Genomic DNA, 20,952 nt, shown 5'->3' with positions numbered 1-20,952 from the left:
TCGCTAGTAAATGGTGCCACCGATGCTGGAATTCCAGCTAGTTGAAATCAAAATCAAAATTCTAGCCAACATAATTCTAACGGAAATTTTAACTTTGGTAGCATTACTGCTCCTACAACGGAATGTTTACAGAAATCATTAATTGACATGATTACTAACATGCTAACAACTAACTCCATGTATGATGGTATTCAAACTGGATTTAAATTTGCGACAATATCGGCATGAACTAGTAATTCAGTAATGGGTTTTAAATCATTAAATATTTTAAATTGAAATGCTCGATCTCTTAAAGATAATGAGGACGAGCTATTTAACTTTTTGAGAGTTCATTACGTACATATTGCTGTTACAACTGAAACGTTCCTTAAACCTGACCATAAGGTTGAAAGGAACGCAAATTATTTCATTTATAGAAATGATCGTCTTGATGGAGCCTGTGGTGGCGTTACCATCATTGTTCATAGACGAATCAAACATAAAATTATTTCTTCATTTGAAACCAAAGTTTTTGAAACTTTGGGAGTTTCTGTTGAAACAAAATTTGGACAACTTACGTTTATAGCTGCTTATTTACCATTCCAAGTTAAGTTTTCTTTATTAGGGAGGCTTTCAGCCTGAGGCTGGTTCGCCTCCTTTGCCATTCCAATGCGTAGGTCAACAAAATAATTTTCTCAAGGGTGACCTTCAGAAACTTACCCGTCATAGGTCTAAATTCTTCATTATTGGTGATTCTGTTTGATGATTGTTCTGCAGTCCAAATAGCAGTGGGCAAATAGCCCAATATGCTTAACTTCAGCAAGAATTCCCTCAACTATTAATTTGATCTTGATTGATGCATGTCAACTGATTGGGAGCAATATCGAACATTTATGGAATATAACTGCGATCCGAATACTCCTTTGCCAACCAAAGATGATGTTAATTATGTTCTTGAAGCTCTAACTATTTCTATACTTCTATGCGAGGTTAAAGTCGATTCAATCATAACGATGATCTTCAGCTCTTGATCCGTCTGAAAAATGTCCGTAGGCGGCAATATCAAAGAACCCTGTTATCTGGCGGGATTTGCAAAAACAAATTAAAAAACGATTATCTGCCCTGAGGAACAAAACTCTTGAAAATAATAACCCGAGTTCCGAACCCTTTTGGAAGTTTAACGTTTTTTAAAAAACCTCCAAAGCCTATTCCAGCGCTTAAAGAAGGTGGTAACATATTGATCACAAATTTGGAAAAAGCTCAGAAGTTTGCTAAGCAATTCGAGAGTTCCCTTAGTTTTAGATTGGGTCTTACTAGTCTTATTGAGAATCAGGTTGCTCGTGATTCTCAGAATATCAGAATATTTTCACAAGGGAAAATATTGTTGATGATTCACCGACTGATTTGGACGAAGTAAGATCTATAACTAAAAAGCTTCATAATATGAAAGCTCCAGGTGATGCTGAAATTTTCTATATCCTCATCATGGTAGGCGGTTAGTAGCTAGCATCAAATGCTTCTCGAAATTTTCTGTAGCAAATAATAATTGTTGATGACAATACTTTGCGTTCCCGGGCTTGGCAGCTACTCTTTGTTTTCACAACTTTATTAAACTGCTTTCTGAAAATTTTTCATCGATTGACTTTTAAAATGCATGAGAAATGATCTAGTAAAGATAAAATATGAATTTAGTACTCAATGGATTTTATAGCAAGCAGACAATTAAAAAATCATTAGTTTCCTAAAACGGAAAGGCGCTTTATAGTTGCCACTGACTTATAAAGGTCTACGCAGAAATCTCATTATTTTCATTAACATCAACAAACCTTTTATAATTTGTTAGTGGGTATCAGCAGTTAAGCAAAATTACATTATCTAATTCTTTTTTGCATAAATGGATGACCTATCATCAAACTCTAAAAAGCCATTACATGGATAAACTTAATGTTTGGCCTTAGACCATACCAAACACGCGCTTAAGTCAATGAATATTGACGAACATAATACCGCCGTGTTACATTCTCAGTTTGGTATGTAATCGATTACCTATAGGTACTAAATTCAGTAGCAAAAAACAGCAAGTCAAGAAGTGGGAATGCCTACAACCATATTGAAACAAAAAGGTGTGCTGCATTGAATTCTTTCGCAATCACACGATCCATTTAGGCCGGAGCATTTGCCGGTTATACCTATCGTTGTTGGAATGACTTAATCTGGTTTACACTGCTTTTTTTCTGCCCCTCAAGATCGTTGTACCGTTCGCCGAAGACAGCAGCCTTTCAACCGCATTCAAGCCAGTCGTTCCCAGATGGGCATAGATAAAATCGAGTAACTAGTTTTGTTAATTGAACCTGTCCGCTACCGTTGCAAGCCGCGGGAGCAGACTGAAATTGAAATCGAAAGTGGTAATGTTAGATATTATGGTAATTTGGAAGGAAAAAAACGGGCTCGGTAACCAGTTAGGGAGTGAGTGCGGTAGCCATAAATTATCCACCATTATCGGCAACGTATCCGATGGTGTTGAGAAGCGTAAATCACCCCCTGCGATCAGTCGTCGTTGGGTCAAAGCCATCGTGTTGGAGGTTGTTAATAGCACGATTACGACAGTCTATTCAGTACACTAGGACGGAGAACGAACAGTATGCTCATTCGATCATATGAGAGCCCCTAAAATGATGTGTAAAAATTGGATCAAATTCAAAGGGATCAGAGAACCAGTTATGATGCAAAAGGTGATTCGATGTGAAGATGCACCTGAAAGTGAAAATAATTGGAAAGTGTAACCATAATGGGTGCGTACCAATTCACTTGCTTTTTAGATGATCTTGGCGCGAGCCAAAATGCGAAAGAGATGAACGCACATCAACCGAAGATCGTCTGAATCATAACACAAAAACACAGATAAATCCCCTTAGAGGTCAAGCGGACCTTTGTCGTATAAAAGTAACAAAATCTATGAATGCGGGTCTGACTACACAGAAATGAGTTAAATATTCGATTTTGAACATTTCCCATCAAGTTTAGGACTCGATTACAAAAACGACTGTTTTAACTTCAAGGACTTATAAAATAACGCGGTTTAACAAGTTACGTGTTTGATTCAAAAGACAATGACACAGATTTCTGCCTGCTTCATTTGACTTAGTCAGTATATACAAAGCGCCTGAATAGATTTTTTTTTCGAGTGATATTACAACCTTTCGGTGGATCCAGCTGTTCAAGAAAAACAAAAAAAACAACGAGTAGGAAATTGAAACAATCAACTCTTACGATATGTATCGTGGCAGTCAGTGGATTGGTAGGTAAAGAGTTGCATTCGGGTACGCTACCTGCTACCACACCGTGCCGTCGATCGGCGAAAGGAAGAAATCTAAAAACAACAGGAAAAAAAATACTATGGCCAGTAACGATAATGATGATAGCTTTACTGTGATAATTTGGATCTTCATTTTGACTCATTAGTTTGTCTTTTCCCGACTCGGAAGCATGGGCGGCAAGCGGCTAATTTTCTAATGTTGTTGAAACAAGAGAAGTAGTATGTACAGTGATTTGCTCTTGGAAAACAACAATGTTTGGTTGTTGCTTTGCGAATAGAGGCTCGTTCATTTCCACTGCAATAATAATAGGTGTGAATTTCTCTCAACTTTGAACGGCTTGTGAGGAGAGCGCAGCACAGTGTAATTGAGGTCGCAGGTGAAGAAAGAAAGCGATTCTCGCAATTGAATTGTAAATAATGAATGATGGGATACTTTTTAGCGTAATTTAGATTTCTCTGTTTTGTAAAAGTGTAATACACACCGAAGAGCTTCGCATTAATTCTCATATGAAAAAAGAGGCCTCACTACAAACAATAACTAATTTGACTCAATGAAAGAAATGGATGGATCGCTACATCGGCTCGATATGATTGCATTACATCTACCGGAACAAATGCACAAAACAAGCAAGAGAAGCGGTAAAACGAACATAATGCTTCACAATGAATTAATACGAAACATTCGCGTCGACTGGTATGGATACCTCAGGTCACAGAAGAAACATGATGAATCGCCGTATCGGTTTTGAAAAAAAAGTCAATTAACAGAGAAAAAAAACAACAACAATGCAACTGGTTTACAAAACCTATGACAACTAGTTTTCCAAGTTAATAGAAATGTGATGAGTTCAACAAATATGCATTGCATTGGTTTCGAATTGGAGCGAATTCAATAATGCAGCGATTTTCACATTTATGCACCTGTGATTGGATACACATAATTTATCGGTTCTTTTTCAATAATTTTCAATGGTGAATGTTTTGATTATTACACAAAGTTTGACCTGCGGAGCATGTACAATTTGAGTTTTATTTTATGTTATAAATTGTAAGCAAGATGGGGCAAATGGTGTAAAACACGTCGGTGAGGCAATTCGCGCCATAAAAATATTTCGCATAACATCTTGATCAAACTTTTATTGTAGCTTGGTACACACTGAATTTAGATCAACGAAGTTGGTAAAATTTTGACCGATTCCATATGCAAGAGCACTCTAAGAGATCACGGTACCTTTCATTTGGCGCTTGAGAAACACGTTTTATAAAACTGAGTCATAGTAATACTCGGCCAACGATCAACATTCGGAGTTTCAAGTGGTATGCATAAACGTTTGCAACTCACCCTGTACCTTTATACCTGCGACCTACATCAGTGGCTCGTGAACAATAGGTTTAGAAACGCTGATGTAAAATTAATGGATTCAAAACAACTAATTTCACATATGAGGTGGTAAGAAGGAAAGGGGTGTAAATGACATACTTGAACAAATAAGAAAATGACAAAATCCGTTTATTTGAGCATAATTTTATAAACGCCATTCGCAATCACACAAACTTTTAGAGAAGGATGTGAGAGGTGCTGGGAGTGTACGGTTCATATTATTTTGTGAGTTTTCGTTTCTGTTTGTCACTTACACCCCTTTCCTTCTAACCTTCTCATGACAATGGCAATCTGAAGCTCTGAAATAAACATGAGTTTTTCAAGTCGAGTCAGTCGGACGAGTGTCATTAGGATGCCTTCGTTCCAAATGGGCCAATTAATTTCGAATACGCCATTGTGAACGATATGAGCGAGTAGAGCATTTTTATCGTAGCTTAATATTTATGCTTTGACTTTTTCAGGATTTCAGATTTCTAAATTGTTTTTGATATCGAATTATGTAATTTTTATTTTATTTGCTTTAGATCTTTAAAGATAGGCATAGATTTTTTTCATAATACAAATTAAAGACTCAACATTACTAAAAAAAAACATGTATATTTTTCCAAGAAAGGCTCTACGACTTTGACACAGACGTCATTTCTGTCAGAAGTGACGTTTCCATTGTAGCATAGCCGAGTTTTTTACAAAAATGTGAAATAATTAGGCAAAGTTTCAACCAAATCGGAGAAGGTCGAGTCTGGTCGATTCGTTATTTGGCGTGGAACTGCTCATGTGAAAAATATGGCCTAACCTTGAATCGTTCCATGACGCAAGAAAAAGGAGCTTTAATCGTTACCCTCGATCCCAAAACTCCAATTCAACCCCTTATGTTCCTCAACTGCGTTCTTTTGAAAATTAATGCCAATATCAAATCCCACCAACGAACAAGATTACGCTTGATTTTCGTAGACAAAAATCAACATGCGGTTGATATTGCAAGCTGTGCTATCGCTGCTCAGAATATCAAACTAACAAAACTCACCATCTACACATCTCATCAAACTGTGGTGAGATTGAGTTTTATGTTTTTTGCTTAACACCCGAACGTAACCGAAACTTTCATAATGACTGGCAGCAGTCACTTCGTATCTGCCATCGGTGAAGAGAAAAAAGGGATAGCATTATTATACCTTCTCTATCTAAGAAAACGAGGTGCAACGGATTCATTTTTGCGTTGATTCAATTCTCAGCTTCAAATTTACACGTTTTGAATAGTCTAGCAAAATCAATATTATACTCCAATATCACGCGTGATTTGTTGAGTGTATGAGACCTGAAAAATTTCAATTTGCTAATGATTATGCCATCTCTGCTTTTGGTAAAACGAGCCAAAATTTATGAAGAAGACAAAGGGATTGCTAAAAATACCCAACAAACTTTTTTCTTCCACTACGGCTAAGGTTCCAGCTAACTGTTCTGTCACATAGCTAGCAGAATCTATTTTTTTGTAGCTGATCAGCAATTTGCACAACGTTGAGCAAGTTGAACAAATTAATAGGTCGTAAAAGTTCTAGACCATTGTTTGAGAGTACTTTTTTTTAATTCTTTATCAAGGGGAAGCATACCGCTCCGAAAAAAAATTGACTTTCGATTTTTCTAAAATTATTGGGAAAAACCATCAAAATCTAAAAAAAATCACATTTTTCCGTATTTTTTAAAGAAAATTCACGTGCAAAAATATTTCTTGTAATTTATAACGGCATAAAGTTGGACTCAAAAAACCACAAAACATCAACTTTTCGGTTAAGCTGAGAGTCTAATATTTTTTCGTGATGAGATAGAAAAACTATTTTAACATGTAAATTTTCTCAAGAATTTAAGGAAGAAACTGATATGATTTTTGATAATTTTTTCCAATGTTTTTAGAGAATTTAAAACGTGCCGAATATATATATATATTTTTTTTTATTTTCGGGGCGGAAATCTTCCCCTTAAGGAGATTTTTAGCCCATGGCTAGTTCAGTTCATTTTGGCTTCTTTTAAGAAGGTTACTAGTGCTGCAGAGGCCGAAGTATCATTCCCGAGCGGATTACTGATACTGGAAGTTAGGCAGAGTGACTCCCGAAGATTTTGGAACTCCGGGCAGTTGCACAGGATGTGTTCGACGGTGTAGGGTACCCCACAGATGATGCAGCTTTTGCGGAACGCCATAGTTATATTAGAGTTTGGTGTGCCCGATCCGAAGCCGCGAAATCACGCGTTGATCCCTCAGGTTGTCCAGTTCGCTCCATGGTTCAGTTGACCCTTTGACTTTGTGGATGAAGGCAGTTCTGTTGCGGAACCACTCGGCCTCCCATACCACTCGAATGGTCCGAATGATCCACCGTCTGACGTCCTGTAGGGGTACCTTGTCGGTGAGTCTGGGACTCGATGTCCCGGCTCCGGCAAGGTGATCAGCAGACTCGTTACCTGGCACTCCGCAGTGTCCGGGAATCCATGTGTACACGAAAAAAGTGCCGACTGGGGACTCGAATCACGAACGTTGCGATTATCAGGTCTATGCTTTCTCCACTGCTCTCTCCAGTTTAAGAGTACTGCCACCTCCGTCCGTTATCGTATTGACCAAAATTGTTGGGATTGATCTCGGCCTCTTAGATGGAAGTAGCACTATTTTCATCAAACGAGAACTGTCTTTGCCACGTCCTTGCAAACTCCTGGAGATGGGAAGGATTGTTAGTTGGACACTTACAAGGGATAGACAAAATGATCGGGACAGATTCGACAGTCAAAATTCAAATAGCATACATTTTTCGAAAAAAAAAATAACTTATTTTGATGAAACCGGATGCATTTGACGGGAAATTTAAAGCAGTTTTCATAAATCCGGATTTTTTGGGGGTATGTCAAAAGCTGATTTTTTTTCATCGCTTGTATTTTTTCTGGTAAGATTTTTTTTTGAATATCATATTTTTACCTAATACAAGAAGCAATTCTGAATTCAATTCTGGCTGCAGATCCAAGATCTGTAGAACAAAAACCGAGATCTGGCCATTTCCTTTAAATCGGTTCCGGCAAAGTGACCAGTAATATTAATCTTTTGAATCACGTCAATATGGGTATCAATCCTCATGCTTTTTCAGCGCAATATCTCCAGAATCGTTTTCAGCATCACAAGTAGCGATGATCATCCTGGAGCAGGTTCTGGGTTCCCCCCGGAATGGTTAATTTGGGACATGACAGGAACCATATCAATATGGGAGTCAAAGTTCAAAATTTTGCAAGCCAATGCCAGTGGTAGATTTTTCATGCCGACAGCTTGCCCACATTACTCTGGAGCAGGTTCTGAGTGCCTTGGGGGAAGTGGTCAATTTGGGACGTAAATAAATAAATAAATAAATAAATAAACAATATGGGTGTCAAAGTTCAAGATTTTGCAAGCCAATGCCAATGGAAGTTTTTTCATGTCCATAGCTTACCATGGCTACCCTGGAGCAGGTTATAGATATACCGGGGCAGTGGCCAATTTGGGACATGACCGGAACCATATCAATATGCGTGTCAATGTTCAAGATTTTGCAAGCCAGTGCCATTGTTAGCTTTTTCAAGTCCACAACTTGCCATGGTTACCCTGAAGCAGGTTATGGGTGGCTTCAAAGCACCGGATGAGCGCATAGAGTATTCATGGATCCACTTACCATTGTGGGTGGCCATTATCCATATGATAACGATAGTGTTTACATGCGGGGCTTATTATATGTGAAAGTGACCTTGGAATGTATAGGTGGTCAACTATGTACGGTCCGCTAGTGTCGGTGAGTTATTTGCCGTTAATGTTCATGAAAAGTTCACTATTTTGTCGTAAAAGTTGCCAAACCAAAAAAGTTTACAGATTTTGACCTGTTTCATATGACCAGAAGGTGGTCACAAATACCTTGCCAAATTGATTCCTACGCAAGTGATGTGAATTTCGCGACTTACCACGAGGAGGATTGATTATAGCAAAACTTGCCACATACAATCGTCAAAGTTCATTTTAGTAAACAAACTAACACTAACTAACACTTCTGTGGCACCTGTATATTGTGCCTAGCTAGGAATGGACGTGAATTACCAGACATTCTGAAATAGGTTGCTGAATCTGCAGTAGATCTATAACCTTCTAACTCCCGGACTATAGTTGCTTTCAATTGTCATATCAAGGATTGTTGCTATATCCTATAAATTGTTGCTATATAAAAATATTATGAAAGAATATATGACCGATGGGATTAGGATTGCTGAGCAGATGGAGATCTTCAGAATAGTATCTGATGAACCTGAACTCTTGAACAAACAGCTAGAGAACTTCACGAAGAACTTTGACCTCCTCAAGACCTTTAAAAATTACTGGTCATAATGATGAGGGAATATCTAAGAAATGTTATTTAAATTGACGATCTACTGGAGATCATCAGAAAAAAAAACCTATTAGTCTAGTTGAAGATGCTAATTTCAAATAACAGACTAAAGTGGTAATTTTTATACGATATATTAGGAGATGAAAGTATAGAGTTGATAGTTCCCCGTTAGGGTACGGCAGTGTGAAAATTGCATATGGAGAATAGAAAGCGAGCAAGGACAACTTTAGAAAGGTACAAATCGGTTTTGATCATCTCTCTGTACCAAACTTCCCCGTTGGAGAGGGATGGTGAGGGGTATTCCCCACCACCACCACTGGCAAAAAGAGATGATCGCCGACTTGCTAATGTACCGACGATGTGTTTGAAACAGTTCTATCGATGTTTACCGCACTCAAGTTGTTATCTGAAGGAAGGCATCCAGTCGTAGGTTTGTAAATTGCAACTATTGTTACCTCTACCATGGTATGTGCTCCTGTCATCGTCGACTTGACAATCTCTATACTTTCATATCCTCATCTATCGTATAAAAATTACCACTGTAGTCTGTTATTTGAAATAAGTATCTTAAACTATGTAAATCGTTGACTTCACGCAGAAGTAATACAAAACATATAGTCAAAGTACTTATTAGTCTGCAATAATTTCTTATTGCTAGGTATTATTAAAAAAAAAAAGAATATCTGACAGATGTTATTTGGATTCCTGGACAGATAGCGATCTTCATAAAATTATCTGGTGAATCAGAAGTCTTGAAGAACCATTTCAAGTTTATATGGGAATTAGTATGGGAAAACTTATGTTTTTGTTCATATCTATCTAACAATTCACCACATCACTATACTTTTAAAAATGACAGCAGTGATTGTAGCAAATTAGCTACAACTTTGTTGAAAACCATTTTTCAATAAAATGTAAGAAACAAAAGTTATTAATGATTCAAGTCACTGATGTCTTATGAATATGCTCATTCAACTGTTCAGCAGGCAACATTGGTGTTTCTGGTGCGAACAATAGAGCACAAATATCATGGCTACTATGTCACACTGCAGAATACAGTGTTGCCCACCGAACAGCTGCTTGATCATGCCATAAGATTATCAATCTCTTAAACAATTAATAACAATTTAATTTGACATTTGGCTGAAAAACAGTATTCCGCAAAGTTGTAGCTAAGAAAATTTCCCGTAAGAATAGTTGTAGTTTTTTTTCGTAAAAGCAATATGGAAAATGGGTAGAAGACAATGAACAAAAAGTTTGGTTTTCCCATAGTAATTTCCATACAAACTTCGAATAGTTTGTGCCAAGTCAGTTTCTTACCAAATCAGTTTAAATTTTGGGAGGCTTAGCAGGACCTGATTTGAAACCGTTTGAGCACTGTGGAACGAAAATTTCATATTTTGCATCAGTCTATTGATCAGGTATAATTCTAAAGATCTCCAACTGCCCAACAATTCAAATTACATTTATAAGTTATTTAATCAAATACCAAAATGTTCAAAAAATAATCCAAAGATCTTCAAGTAATCATAGATCTTCAAAAATTCCTCAGCATATTTGTTCAAGAGTTCATTTTGGTTAGGTATCATTCTGAAAAGCTTAAACTGCACATTAATTCATAATTCATATCCCAGATATCCTCTCAAGATAACACGTTGCTCAGAAATTATTCAAAAAACCTTCAGGCAATCATAGATCTCCGAACAACCTTCAAGCTATATGTTAAAGACTTCAGCGTGATCAGGTATCATTCTGAAAATCTTCAACTGTCCAATAATTAAAATCACATCTCTCAGGTTGCTCAGAAATTATTGCAAAGTCCTCCAGGTGAAGATCTCCAAAATTGTACTGCCCTACAATTCAAATCATATCTCCCAAGCATTTTCAAGATACCAAGTGGCTCAGAAGTTGTGGACCAAGTGATCATAGATCTCCAAAATATCCTCAAGATATTTGTTTTAGACTTCAGCTTGATCGTTCTGAAGATCTTCAACTGTCCAAGATAAGATATTATCAAAGATTCCAGGTTGCTCAGACATTATTTAAAATTATTTTTGAAAAGCTCAGTATGTTTTCGCAAGATTTGAGGTAGATCAATGATACTAAAGATACCCAAGTATTCAGTATAAACCATATCGCATCTCTCAGATTTTCTCTCATATGAAACACGACAGCTTAGAAATTATTCCTACATAAGTCCTTCAGGTTCTATTGTACTGAAGATTTCAAACTGTTCATCAATTAAAATCCCATCTCTCGGATATTCTCTCATGATGCAATGTGGCTCCGAAAATATTTCAAAAACTATAAGTTAATCAGAGATCTTTGTTTTTTAGTTGTTCTGCTTGAACGAGTTTTGTTATGGGAATCTTCAACTGTTTGCATATATGCAACAGTTCAAATCAAATTTTCCGGCGCCGGTGATGTAGTGGTAAGCGTGACTGCTTTCTCACCCCAATGGGTCTGGGTTCAACCCCAGCCGAGATCGGTGGGATTTTTCTGAGGCACGTGTGTTGAATGGGTGCGATATCCTACGTAGGTGTGAAAGCTGCCCTCCTGCACATTCGATTGCCGTCAATGAATGGCAATCGATGTCCGTCGGTGATTGGCACTATATTGCGGAACAGAGACCGACGTTTAATAAAGGAATGAAATCAAATTTTCAACAATGCAGTGAGTCACCTGGTACGATTCCTCGAAGCTGAGGATGGTATGGTATGGTCACCTCAGGATGCCTTCGTCATCTTACCTTTTTATATTACTTTGTTTATCTCCAACAAACACAAATTGGCTCAAATGGATTAAAATGCATCAATGGTTCTTGCATTTACCCTATGCTTCTTGTTTTATTTATTTATTTATTTATTCAGTCCTCGTTGATTTCGAACAGACTACCCAAGTAACCACCAAGCCCGCTAACTACCCGATAATCGCCCTTTTTGCGATATAAAGTAAATATAGGGTTTCCGAACTTTATGTCAGTCGTACACAGCAAAAAAATAATTTTGATATCACATCAAAGTGGATGCACTACAATCATGGCGAAAATTTCATGTAATTTTTATGACCACATAAATAAACAAATGCAGTAAAAGCAGCGTAATGTCAGTTCATGCATTGTATTAATGATAATTTTGTCCTTTTTAGCAAGTAGTATTACACCATATTTTCAACATGATTGTAGTGCATCCACTTTGACGTGATATCAAAATTATTTTTTTGCTGTGTATATACCAAAAAGGGCGATTAAAGGACTTGTTGGTTACTTGGGTAGTTTTAACCTATCCTATTTACTATTAACATATTTAAAAAAATCTAGTAATATTAAAATTGAAGTCGTCACAAACAGCATTAAAAGCTCTGAGGCAGGAACTCAGCGGATTATTAAACGTTATGGGTCCTGTGACTGGAAATGACGATAAGGACAGAGTACCGTAATTGGGGATGAGGTGCGTTGAGCCAAACCTCTTGTAAACGCCCTAGGCAGTCAGTCGTTGTTCATCAGGTTGCGTTGCAACCTCAGCCGTCTCACCGATAGCAACTCTAGATTGATCAATCGGCGCCGTTCTTGGTAATCAGGAAGATTAAAGGGATCATTATTCCACGGTAGATTCCGAAGTGAAAAACGTATAAACAGTGTTTGAATCCGTTCGATGCGGATCACCTTGGACGTGTTATATGGTGCCCAAACCGGAGCATCGAATACCAAAATGCTGCGCACTAAAGAGCAAAAAAGTGACTTTAATGCGTACCCATCAGTTAGTTGAGAAGCATTACGACGAATTAAACCGAGTACGGAAAATACTTTGGCTGTGATGGCAGGAATATGAAGCGAAATTTACAGTCCATTGTAACTCCCAAATCGCAAATAGACTGCACAAGTTCCAGCGAAATAGTGTCGATTCGATATTGGTGAATGAGTGTTGACCAACTGCGGCTAAATGTGATCGTTTTTCATTTATTGATGTTCACGCTCATACCATTCTCTTTGCACCAGCTCAACACCACATCTATGTCAGCTTGCAGTACAATACAGTCAAGTACAGACACGAAAATGTGGAAGATTTTAAGGTCATCAGAATAAAGGCTTTCCAGAGGATATTCGAAGGCATAGGTCATTGATGAAGAGGACAAAGATCTAAGGTCCTAACACACTACCCTGCGGTACGCTAGATGGTATGTTGAACGTATTAGAACGTTAGATATGACATTATCCAGTCCACAATCCAACTTTCTTAACTTACTCAAATCCAATACAACAGAGAAAAAAATCGAGTCCGACCTGTAAATTGCTTAAAAATTAATTTACTGGCTCTTCGTTCTGAATGATTTATTATACATTTCTGGCTCGAAGGCCAATCAGACTGAAATTACCGAAAAGTTATATTTATTCATTGCCCTTAAATCAGGAAACGATAACAAAATAATATATGATGGTTCAACATTTAACAACCACATCGATGATGTCCCAAGGATCAAGAACGGTTGTACGGCATTGAAGATAAGCAATTAGTGTAATAAGTTGTGACATCTGTGGCATTGTCATTGCATTCGACAACAAGCAGACAGTGAGGTGAAGCATTTCGTGTTCTTGCTAAACCAATCATATCTCACGACGACGGCTTTCCGCATCTCTCCCGCATCTCCAACCGACGACGCGGCGATCAATGTGAAAAACCGCGCTCAAGGTTGTTAACATTCGTTTCTGCATCCTCATGTATACAAAATCCTGCACTAAACCTTCTCTATATCCATACCAAAAAGGTAAACACAAACGATGACCGTTAAAAGTACCATAAGGAAGCAGTTCGAACTGCCGGCAATGTGTCTATTTCAGGCATTTAAAATTAATTTGCGCATAGCTCCCCGCTGCTCGGATGGCGCCAGCTTCAAGTACGTGGGTGAAGTTGGGCTTGCTGGAGTGCAAAGATGAATCAAAACAGAACGCGATAGCTCTGATTTGTGGTTAAAATGTTTCCAAATGTTCTTACGAAAGAAAATTGATCGAATCCACCTAACAACGCACTATTACACCAGGTGCATTGCATAACCTAAATATTACGGTGTTTCAATTAATATAATTAACTTTGGATCAAAATCAACCTTCCCGCTACTTACTACCATGCCTCACTTACACGTTCGTCACGCAAAATTCAAAAGGCGTAAACACTGTTTTTCTTTCTGATTTCACACCTGAGCGAATTTCGTCGACTCTGTAAAAACCCTTTCGTTACATATCGCACCTGCTTGAAACAACCGAAACAGTTATGATAATGTTTCTCGATTTTTCTTGTTACTCTTGTTTCCAGACATCATCCTCGACCACCACCAAAACCATCACAACACCCGCTAAGCTTTACGGCAAAGACCTCGGGGCCTACGATGATGTCGACGTGGACGAACTACTGGCACAGCTTTCTCCGGAGGAGATTTCCATGCTGGCCAAAGAGGTCGATCCAGATGTAAGTGAACGCTGCATAATTATGAAAGGTGCTTTGTACTATTTTTGAATAATGTTTCTTGTAGGATTCCTTTTTGCCACCAAGCCAGAGAACTAACTACGAATGTACCAAGGAGGCAACCGGTCCGCTAAACCGAAAGAAATTGATAGATCACATCAATAAGCAGGCAATGGAAACGCCGGATCAACCTGAATTGGAACCCTTCGTCCCGGGATTGGTTCGTGGCAAAAAGGTATGTCGCGTAAAAGTTTCCGCACAGCTTCAATGCTAAATGTGATTTGGTCTTTTGCAGTGGGTTCCACCGCCAATGGAGAAGAAGATGCAGGAGGCCGCGGAACAGATCGCCATCGACATGGGTGATGAATACGAGCAAGCACTGAACGATGCCACCCAGGAGGAAATTATCGATTTGGCTGCCATTCTCGGTTTCCACTCGATGATGAACCAAGATCAGTACCACGCATCGTTGCTCAACAAGGGTCAACCGGTGGGGCTCGGTTGGGACGGTATCACAAAGTCGTCGATTCAGAAAGTTTACCCCGCGGAAAAACCCAACATGACCGATCCAGAGGAGACGATCAAGAGAATAAAGGACGACGACAGCAAGCTGGTCGATGCGAACCTTAACAATATTAAGGTGAGTAACAGTAGTTCCGATCAACATTTATACATATATATATGCTGGATTGTGTATTTTTGTTCACCTGGGGGTTTTGTGAACTGTAATCTAAATTTCACTGGCCATAAAACAATCCTAGAGATAACGATTTTTTTTGGGTTGAAAATTCTAACGACTTCTTCGGACAAAAAATGCAATTGTTACTTACTGTGGTAGTTTGTGGGATGGCTGAGCCGTTTTTTTTTAATCAGTTTATTTATTAAGGCGCAAATGTCTGAAAAGACGCCATGGAGCCGAGTAAGAGATAGAAGGAGGAAGGCTACTTTAGTTTTGCTTCAGCTTTCTGCCGTGTCCACAATTCCCTTAATTCTTATATTTTGTGTCTTCCTCATTAGCGCCAAGCCTCCTCTTCGTACGATTCCTTTTGCTTCTCGGTATGGTCTACAATTCCAAATTTCTCTATTACTTTTTCTAAGTGACCAATCTGCTTTTGTAAACAAAGATTCAAACGTCAATTTATCGAAACGCTCAGCATGCCCACGCATACTAACTACACCATCTCGTTGGAGAGATATTACCATTTCCGATGTTACTGTCAGTTTGCTTAGGAGTGTTATGAATTTCGATAAATTGACGTTTTAGTTTTTGATTTGAAGAAGTAATCGAGATATGTAGAAATAATACGAAATAATATTGATCCTTGAGAACGGGTGGTTTCAGCACCGACGAACTGTCATGCCACTGGAGCATTTCGTTTGTCCACAAATCGATTTGTCAAATGAGCATTTAAATCTGTCCAACGAGGTAAGAAGCAAACCAAGACAATATAAATTTTACGTATGTTCTTGTCCCTCGCTTCCGATGTGACGCGATCGAATGAATAGATGGCGGTAATGTTTAACATATTTTAAATATGGCGTCATATAAGGCAAAAATTTAAGTGTAGCTTCCATGAGCTGACGGAAGAACCTTTGGAAAATAACTTACGGGTTAAGGTGAAAGAGAATTCCAAAAGAAACTTTCGAGGGAAGATGGAATAAACTTCATTTAAAAAATATCATTCTGATGAAACTTTTTGGTCACATAAACGATAAATGCATTCTCCGATTCCTAGAAATTCCCGGGATTAGCCATCAGCTGTTTCTCGATTCCTGGGTAACCAAAAACGGAGATGAAATGGAAATGCTAATCAAAAGAATATAAAGCATAAGTCGTTTTTAAATATGAATATGATATGTATTTGTTTGAGCATTTGGCAAAAGATAAAAGCCTCTCACAACAGTTGTCTCTTAAAAGTTGAGTGCCGGAGGCAGTAATCATTTTGATTATTAAAAAATCTGTTTAAATTGGTATAAAATCTCAAAAATATGTAGTCTGATGAAACTTATCTGTACATCGGTATACCCAGTGAGTCCCCAGGTTTTATGACAAAAAGCTATTTTGGGACACCCTACTGCACAGTGGTCCAGAATGGGGATTTAGCTGGAATAGTAGTCCTAGAGCCTAAAGCTATTGCTGTAATATTTAGACGTTTTGGCGTTTATGGCAAAGTTTTTGTGCTTTAAAAGTCCCTTCGTTTGGTGGTTGTTAACATTAGGGTGGCCCTCAAAATAATGTATACATATTAAAAAACTAACTTTTATGCTATTGAAAATAAAGACATATGTTGATCAGCAAAGCTGTAGCTGAATTCATTTGTGGATATAACTTTGTGAAAGAATCATTTGTATATTTTTCAAAATTGATTTAATACTTCCACATTTATCAAATTTTGTATTTGCGTATTCATAGGCGAAACCTCCCGTTTTGTGAACTCGGTTGACTCTTTTCCGAATACCAATTTTATAATGCATATTCTTGTTTATGTTAAACACATTAACAGTTTTGCTTGTGTTCTTATGCTATTTTGAAGATTTTTTATGCTTTATAATAGGGGAAATGCCGTTAATTTGGGCCTATACATAAATTCAGCAATCGACTAAATTTTCAATAGCGACCAAAAATATCGACGTCTCAATGACGAGTTCATCTAGATAAAATTGATAAATAGCAGATTTTTAGCGATGGGCCCAATCTTAGATCCATACCCAAGCAAAGTCTGAGATCAAACTGAAATCTAAATTTGATGTTGTCATTTCGTTTCTAATGATTGCTCAGGTTGCTGTCGTTTTGGTCGTTTGAACGGTTGAAATATCAAAATTGAGAGCAATAAAATCTTCCTGTGACATCACATTGAAAACTATTTCTGCTATCAGTGAGAGCAAACTGAAAACTCAATTTGATATCAATTTTACCTGTTGATAACAAAACAAGTATTCAAGGCAATGAAAAAAGACCCGCAACAACATATTTTTGAAAAGCAAATGTACAGCAAAATGAAAAGAAAATTTATCAATAGCATAAACTGAAGACAAATAAGGATTTCAGTTTGATGTTGATATCAAAACTTGATTTCAATTTGCTGTCATTTTGATGCTGGACTTTGCTTGGGTAGGCCAACATTAGAGTCATTTCCCCTATATAAATGAGTATAGAAAATAGTTTATCGTCGATCTGGGTCTTTAATACTCGAAATAAATCCGAACAATGTAGATTTATGGAATAAAAACCGCTATTTTCAAAGTGCATTTATTTAAAAACAACAAAAATTATTTCCACCAAAAGTTGCTTAAATGTACCTACTTCTAGATATGAAAGATATGATATGAAACACTATCGGTTGTACTTGCGTTATTTTGAAATGTTTGGGCTAAAAGACTACACAACTGACGATAACTTTTGACAGAAGACTTGTACTGGTATAGTGTCTTTGGAGAAAATGTGTATTTTAATATTAACTACAATCGCTCTTAACATAGTTGGCCCAAAAAGTGATATCTAAAAAAAATATGACAGAAAAACTGATTTTTGGCTTTTGTTTTCTTAAATGGCTCATATCTCCAAATATAGAAGAGATAGACAAAAACGATGTTCTGAAAAGCTTCCTGATTTTTATAGTTCACAACTTTGTACAACATTTAATTTCTCTATCTTTTGAAATAAAAAGAGTTAGATACTAAATTAATTACGTTACTGGTAGACAATTTTGCAACCAACGCAAAGACAGCTCACAAGAAAATGTTTATTAATTTATTCCACCTAATTTTGCTTCATGGACCACTGTGTATTGTTTTAATGTGATGCTTTCTGTTAAACTTGTGCAAGGAATAGAAATGGATGGAACCCTACCCTCCACTACTATTGAGGTTGGCCAGACCTACCGATTTATCGGTAGACCTACCGATTTTCGGGATGCCTACCGATTCACAGATGAAGGTTCAAAACTACCGATTTTTCACTTTTCCTACCGATAATCACAGATTTTTAGTTATCTTCAAAAAGGTTCAAAACCTGTGTTTTGTTTTTCGTGTAGTCAGAATTAGCATTAGAATTAGAAATATTGTTTTCGACACGTTTAAAGCAGAAGAACTTAAGGACAGTGTATTGTTCTGGAGCAGAGTTCCCGAAGTATCGGGAAAGCCTTCTTTAGACAACCTACCGATATCTACCGATAAAAGTTTTGAGAAGCTATCGATAATGAAAAAAATAATCTGGCCACTATAGTAGTACTATTGCTACTACACTGTGAGTTGTGTTTTGGTTACAACAAATTTCAATTTTCTAGTTTCGCTATAGTCTAGAGCAAAGAAGACTGGATAGTTGGCTTTTATGTTGCTGTTTATGTTTTCCCGTCCCCGATAGATGACAACCCTAATAAAAATGTTATGGTTAATTTGCTTAACGACGTGTTCGGAGTATCATCCGAACCATTTGTGGAATTGTTCAATCATTTTGGTTATCGTTCGTTTATGGTTATTTTTTATTAGGGAAGCTTCACGCTTTCGTTAATTTAGTTGCCAGCAATCTTGCCATCCCAAATTTTGAAGAAACCAAATCGCACAAACGGCATCAATAACGTGATCCCGTTTCAACAATTGACACATCAGCAGCAGCTTTCCCCAGAGGCTGTAGATTTCGAATGCCATTTGATGTGTTCCGATGTTGTCGGAGGAACTTGATCGCCTTATCGAGCGTCAGTTTGTCCGGTATCAGCTTGTCTTCTGGTTCGGTTCGGATTCCACTGCTTGTGTTTGTTATTTCTTCAAAACAAAACATTTAAACCGTCAAATTGACCGGGTTGCCAAACATTTAATTTTTCACAAACAAACAATGTCAGTCCGATGACTGGCACTCTCAGCACTGCTGGCACAGCTGCGGCACACGTTAGGTACACTGAGAAAAAAGTGGGTGATCGCGCACGGGCGGGATCCCTCGTTGTTTTTTTGTGATACGGATTGATTAAATATAAAGAACAGCGATTGCTTTGTCGTCCTGCCATGGCGGAGGCATACGAGATACTGTTGTATTGTTTACTTCTACTGCTTTAACGAATCGTTACAACGGGTAGGGTTGTTATACATATAAATGACGTTGTACAAACAGTTGGCACAAAATAAGTGTGTTGAGAGACCACCCCTTGTAACCACCACAAGAAGAGACTTCACGTCTAAATATTGAAACAAAAGTACTATACTGAGCGTAAACAGCCACAATATATCGAATGATTATTGTATTGCACGAGCCCTTTAACAATATGCTGTCGGATGATTGTCTTATGGGTTATTTCGTCATCAACTGATGAGCATCCATATGACTGTCCTCCAAATAAAGGATGATATTAATTTGAAAATTGGCTGTAAAATATATATACGCTCAGAGGACAACAATTTAAGAATAGGATGACTTGCAAATGCTTTCGATAAGACTTAAAATTCGATTGTTTACATTTCCATTTGAATAGCCGTGAACAGCCATTTCATCATGGATTCAAAAATAGTTTGTTGGTAGAGGAAACTTCCTCCACCACGAAATAGATAATCTTCGGTTTCCACGGTTTACCAATGTTCGTACCACCTTTGATCAGCAAATGACGTTCGATATGATTATTTACACCATCGTTTTGAATTATTTGCGTTATGGAGCTGAACAAATACCATATGCATTTCAATTTAAGATGACAATAATTCTGCAGAGAGTATTATGCGTTTCAACTGAAAGCCCTTTCCCTTCTCACAACAATTTTCATCCTGTAGAAAATGATCTGATTTCAAAACAAACGTCATCTGGTTGCAGCTATCGTTGGATGTTTCATTCAAACAGAGGACGGTGTTTTAATACAGTGTAGCATATTATATTGAAACTTTCGGTGGCTCTCTGAAAACCTTATTTTACTGATTTTTTGACACCAGTTGCATTAGTTTGAACATCGGATAAAAGGATAGGTGTATATGGGTTTAAAAATAACATACTCTATTTTTTGTATCCGATACTCCAAATTGTGCCCTTTCAAATGCTGGCTTGAAAATTTGAGTGTAATTGCCCCATGCTGAGTAATTAACATTTAAAAGGGAGGTATTCCATAAAGAAAATTGTCAACATCGTGTGACCTTTAAGATATATAAATTTACCTCATTCGGCAAAAATTTGGTTTTTAACAAGTCCTTTAACAAGTTTCTTGACGATGACTTTCTCAATAAATTTGAAACAAAATATTTAGAGTAAAAAAACTACGTTTTTCAGGAACACCCTTATTCAATTCTGAAAAATTTCTGTTAAATTAGAACGTTGAAAGAGAGAAAAAAAAATCTCTCACAAAGTTGCTTGAAATAATTTACCTACATCTTTACTTAAAAACATATCACCAATAACATTGTTATGGTTATTTTGCTTAACGACCTTTTCGGGGTACCATCCAAACCATTTGTGGAACAGTTCTT

General features: G+C 37.4%; 1 protein-coding gene across 23 annotated transcripts in view; it reads left to right on the top strand.

Annotated features, from left to right (window-relative positions):
- tmod (tropomodulin) overlaps positions 1-20,952 on the top strand; it is a 212,476-nt gene that overhangs the window by 165,639 nt on the left and 25,885 nt on the right. For all 23 annotated transcript variants that reach the window (XM_065231016.1, XM_065231008.1, XM_065231001.1 and 20 more), the window contains 3 exons: positions 14,365-14,517; positions 14,582-14,749; positions 14,810-15,154. In XM_065231016.1, coding sequence (XP_065087088.1) covers positions 14,365-14,517; positions 14,582-14,749; positions 14,810-15,154 — 666 coding nt within the window. The remainder of the gene's footprint in view (positions 1-14,364; positions 14,518-14,581; positions 14,750-14,809; positions 15,155-20,952) is intronic.

The sequence above is a fragment of the Ochlerotatus camptorhynchus genome, unplaced genomic scaffold (assembly GCF_037179485.1).
Source record: "Ochlerotatus camptorhynchus isolate MF236.1 unplaced genomic scaffold, CSIRO-AGI_Acam_v1.1 ptg000336l, whole genome shotgun sequence".
NCBI classification, from domain to species: domain Eukaryota; kingdom Metazoa; phylum Arthropoda; class Insecta; order Diptera; family Culicidae; genus Ochlerotatus; species Ochlerotatus camptorhynchus.
The sequence above is the reverse complement of the archived record's forward strand: the minus strand, read 5'-3'. Positions and strand labels throughout refer to the sequence as shown.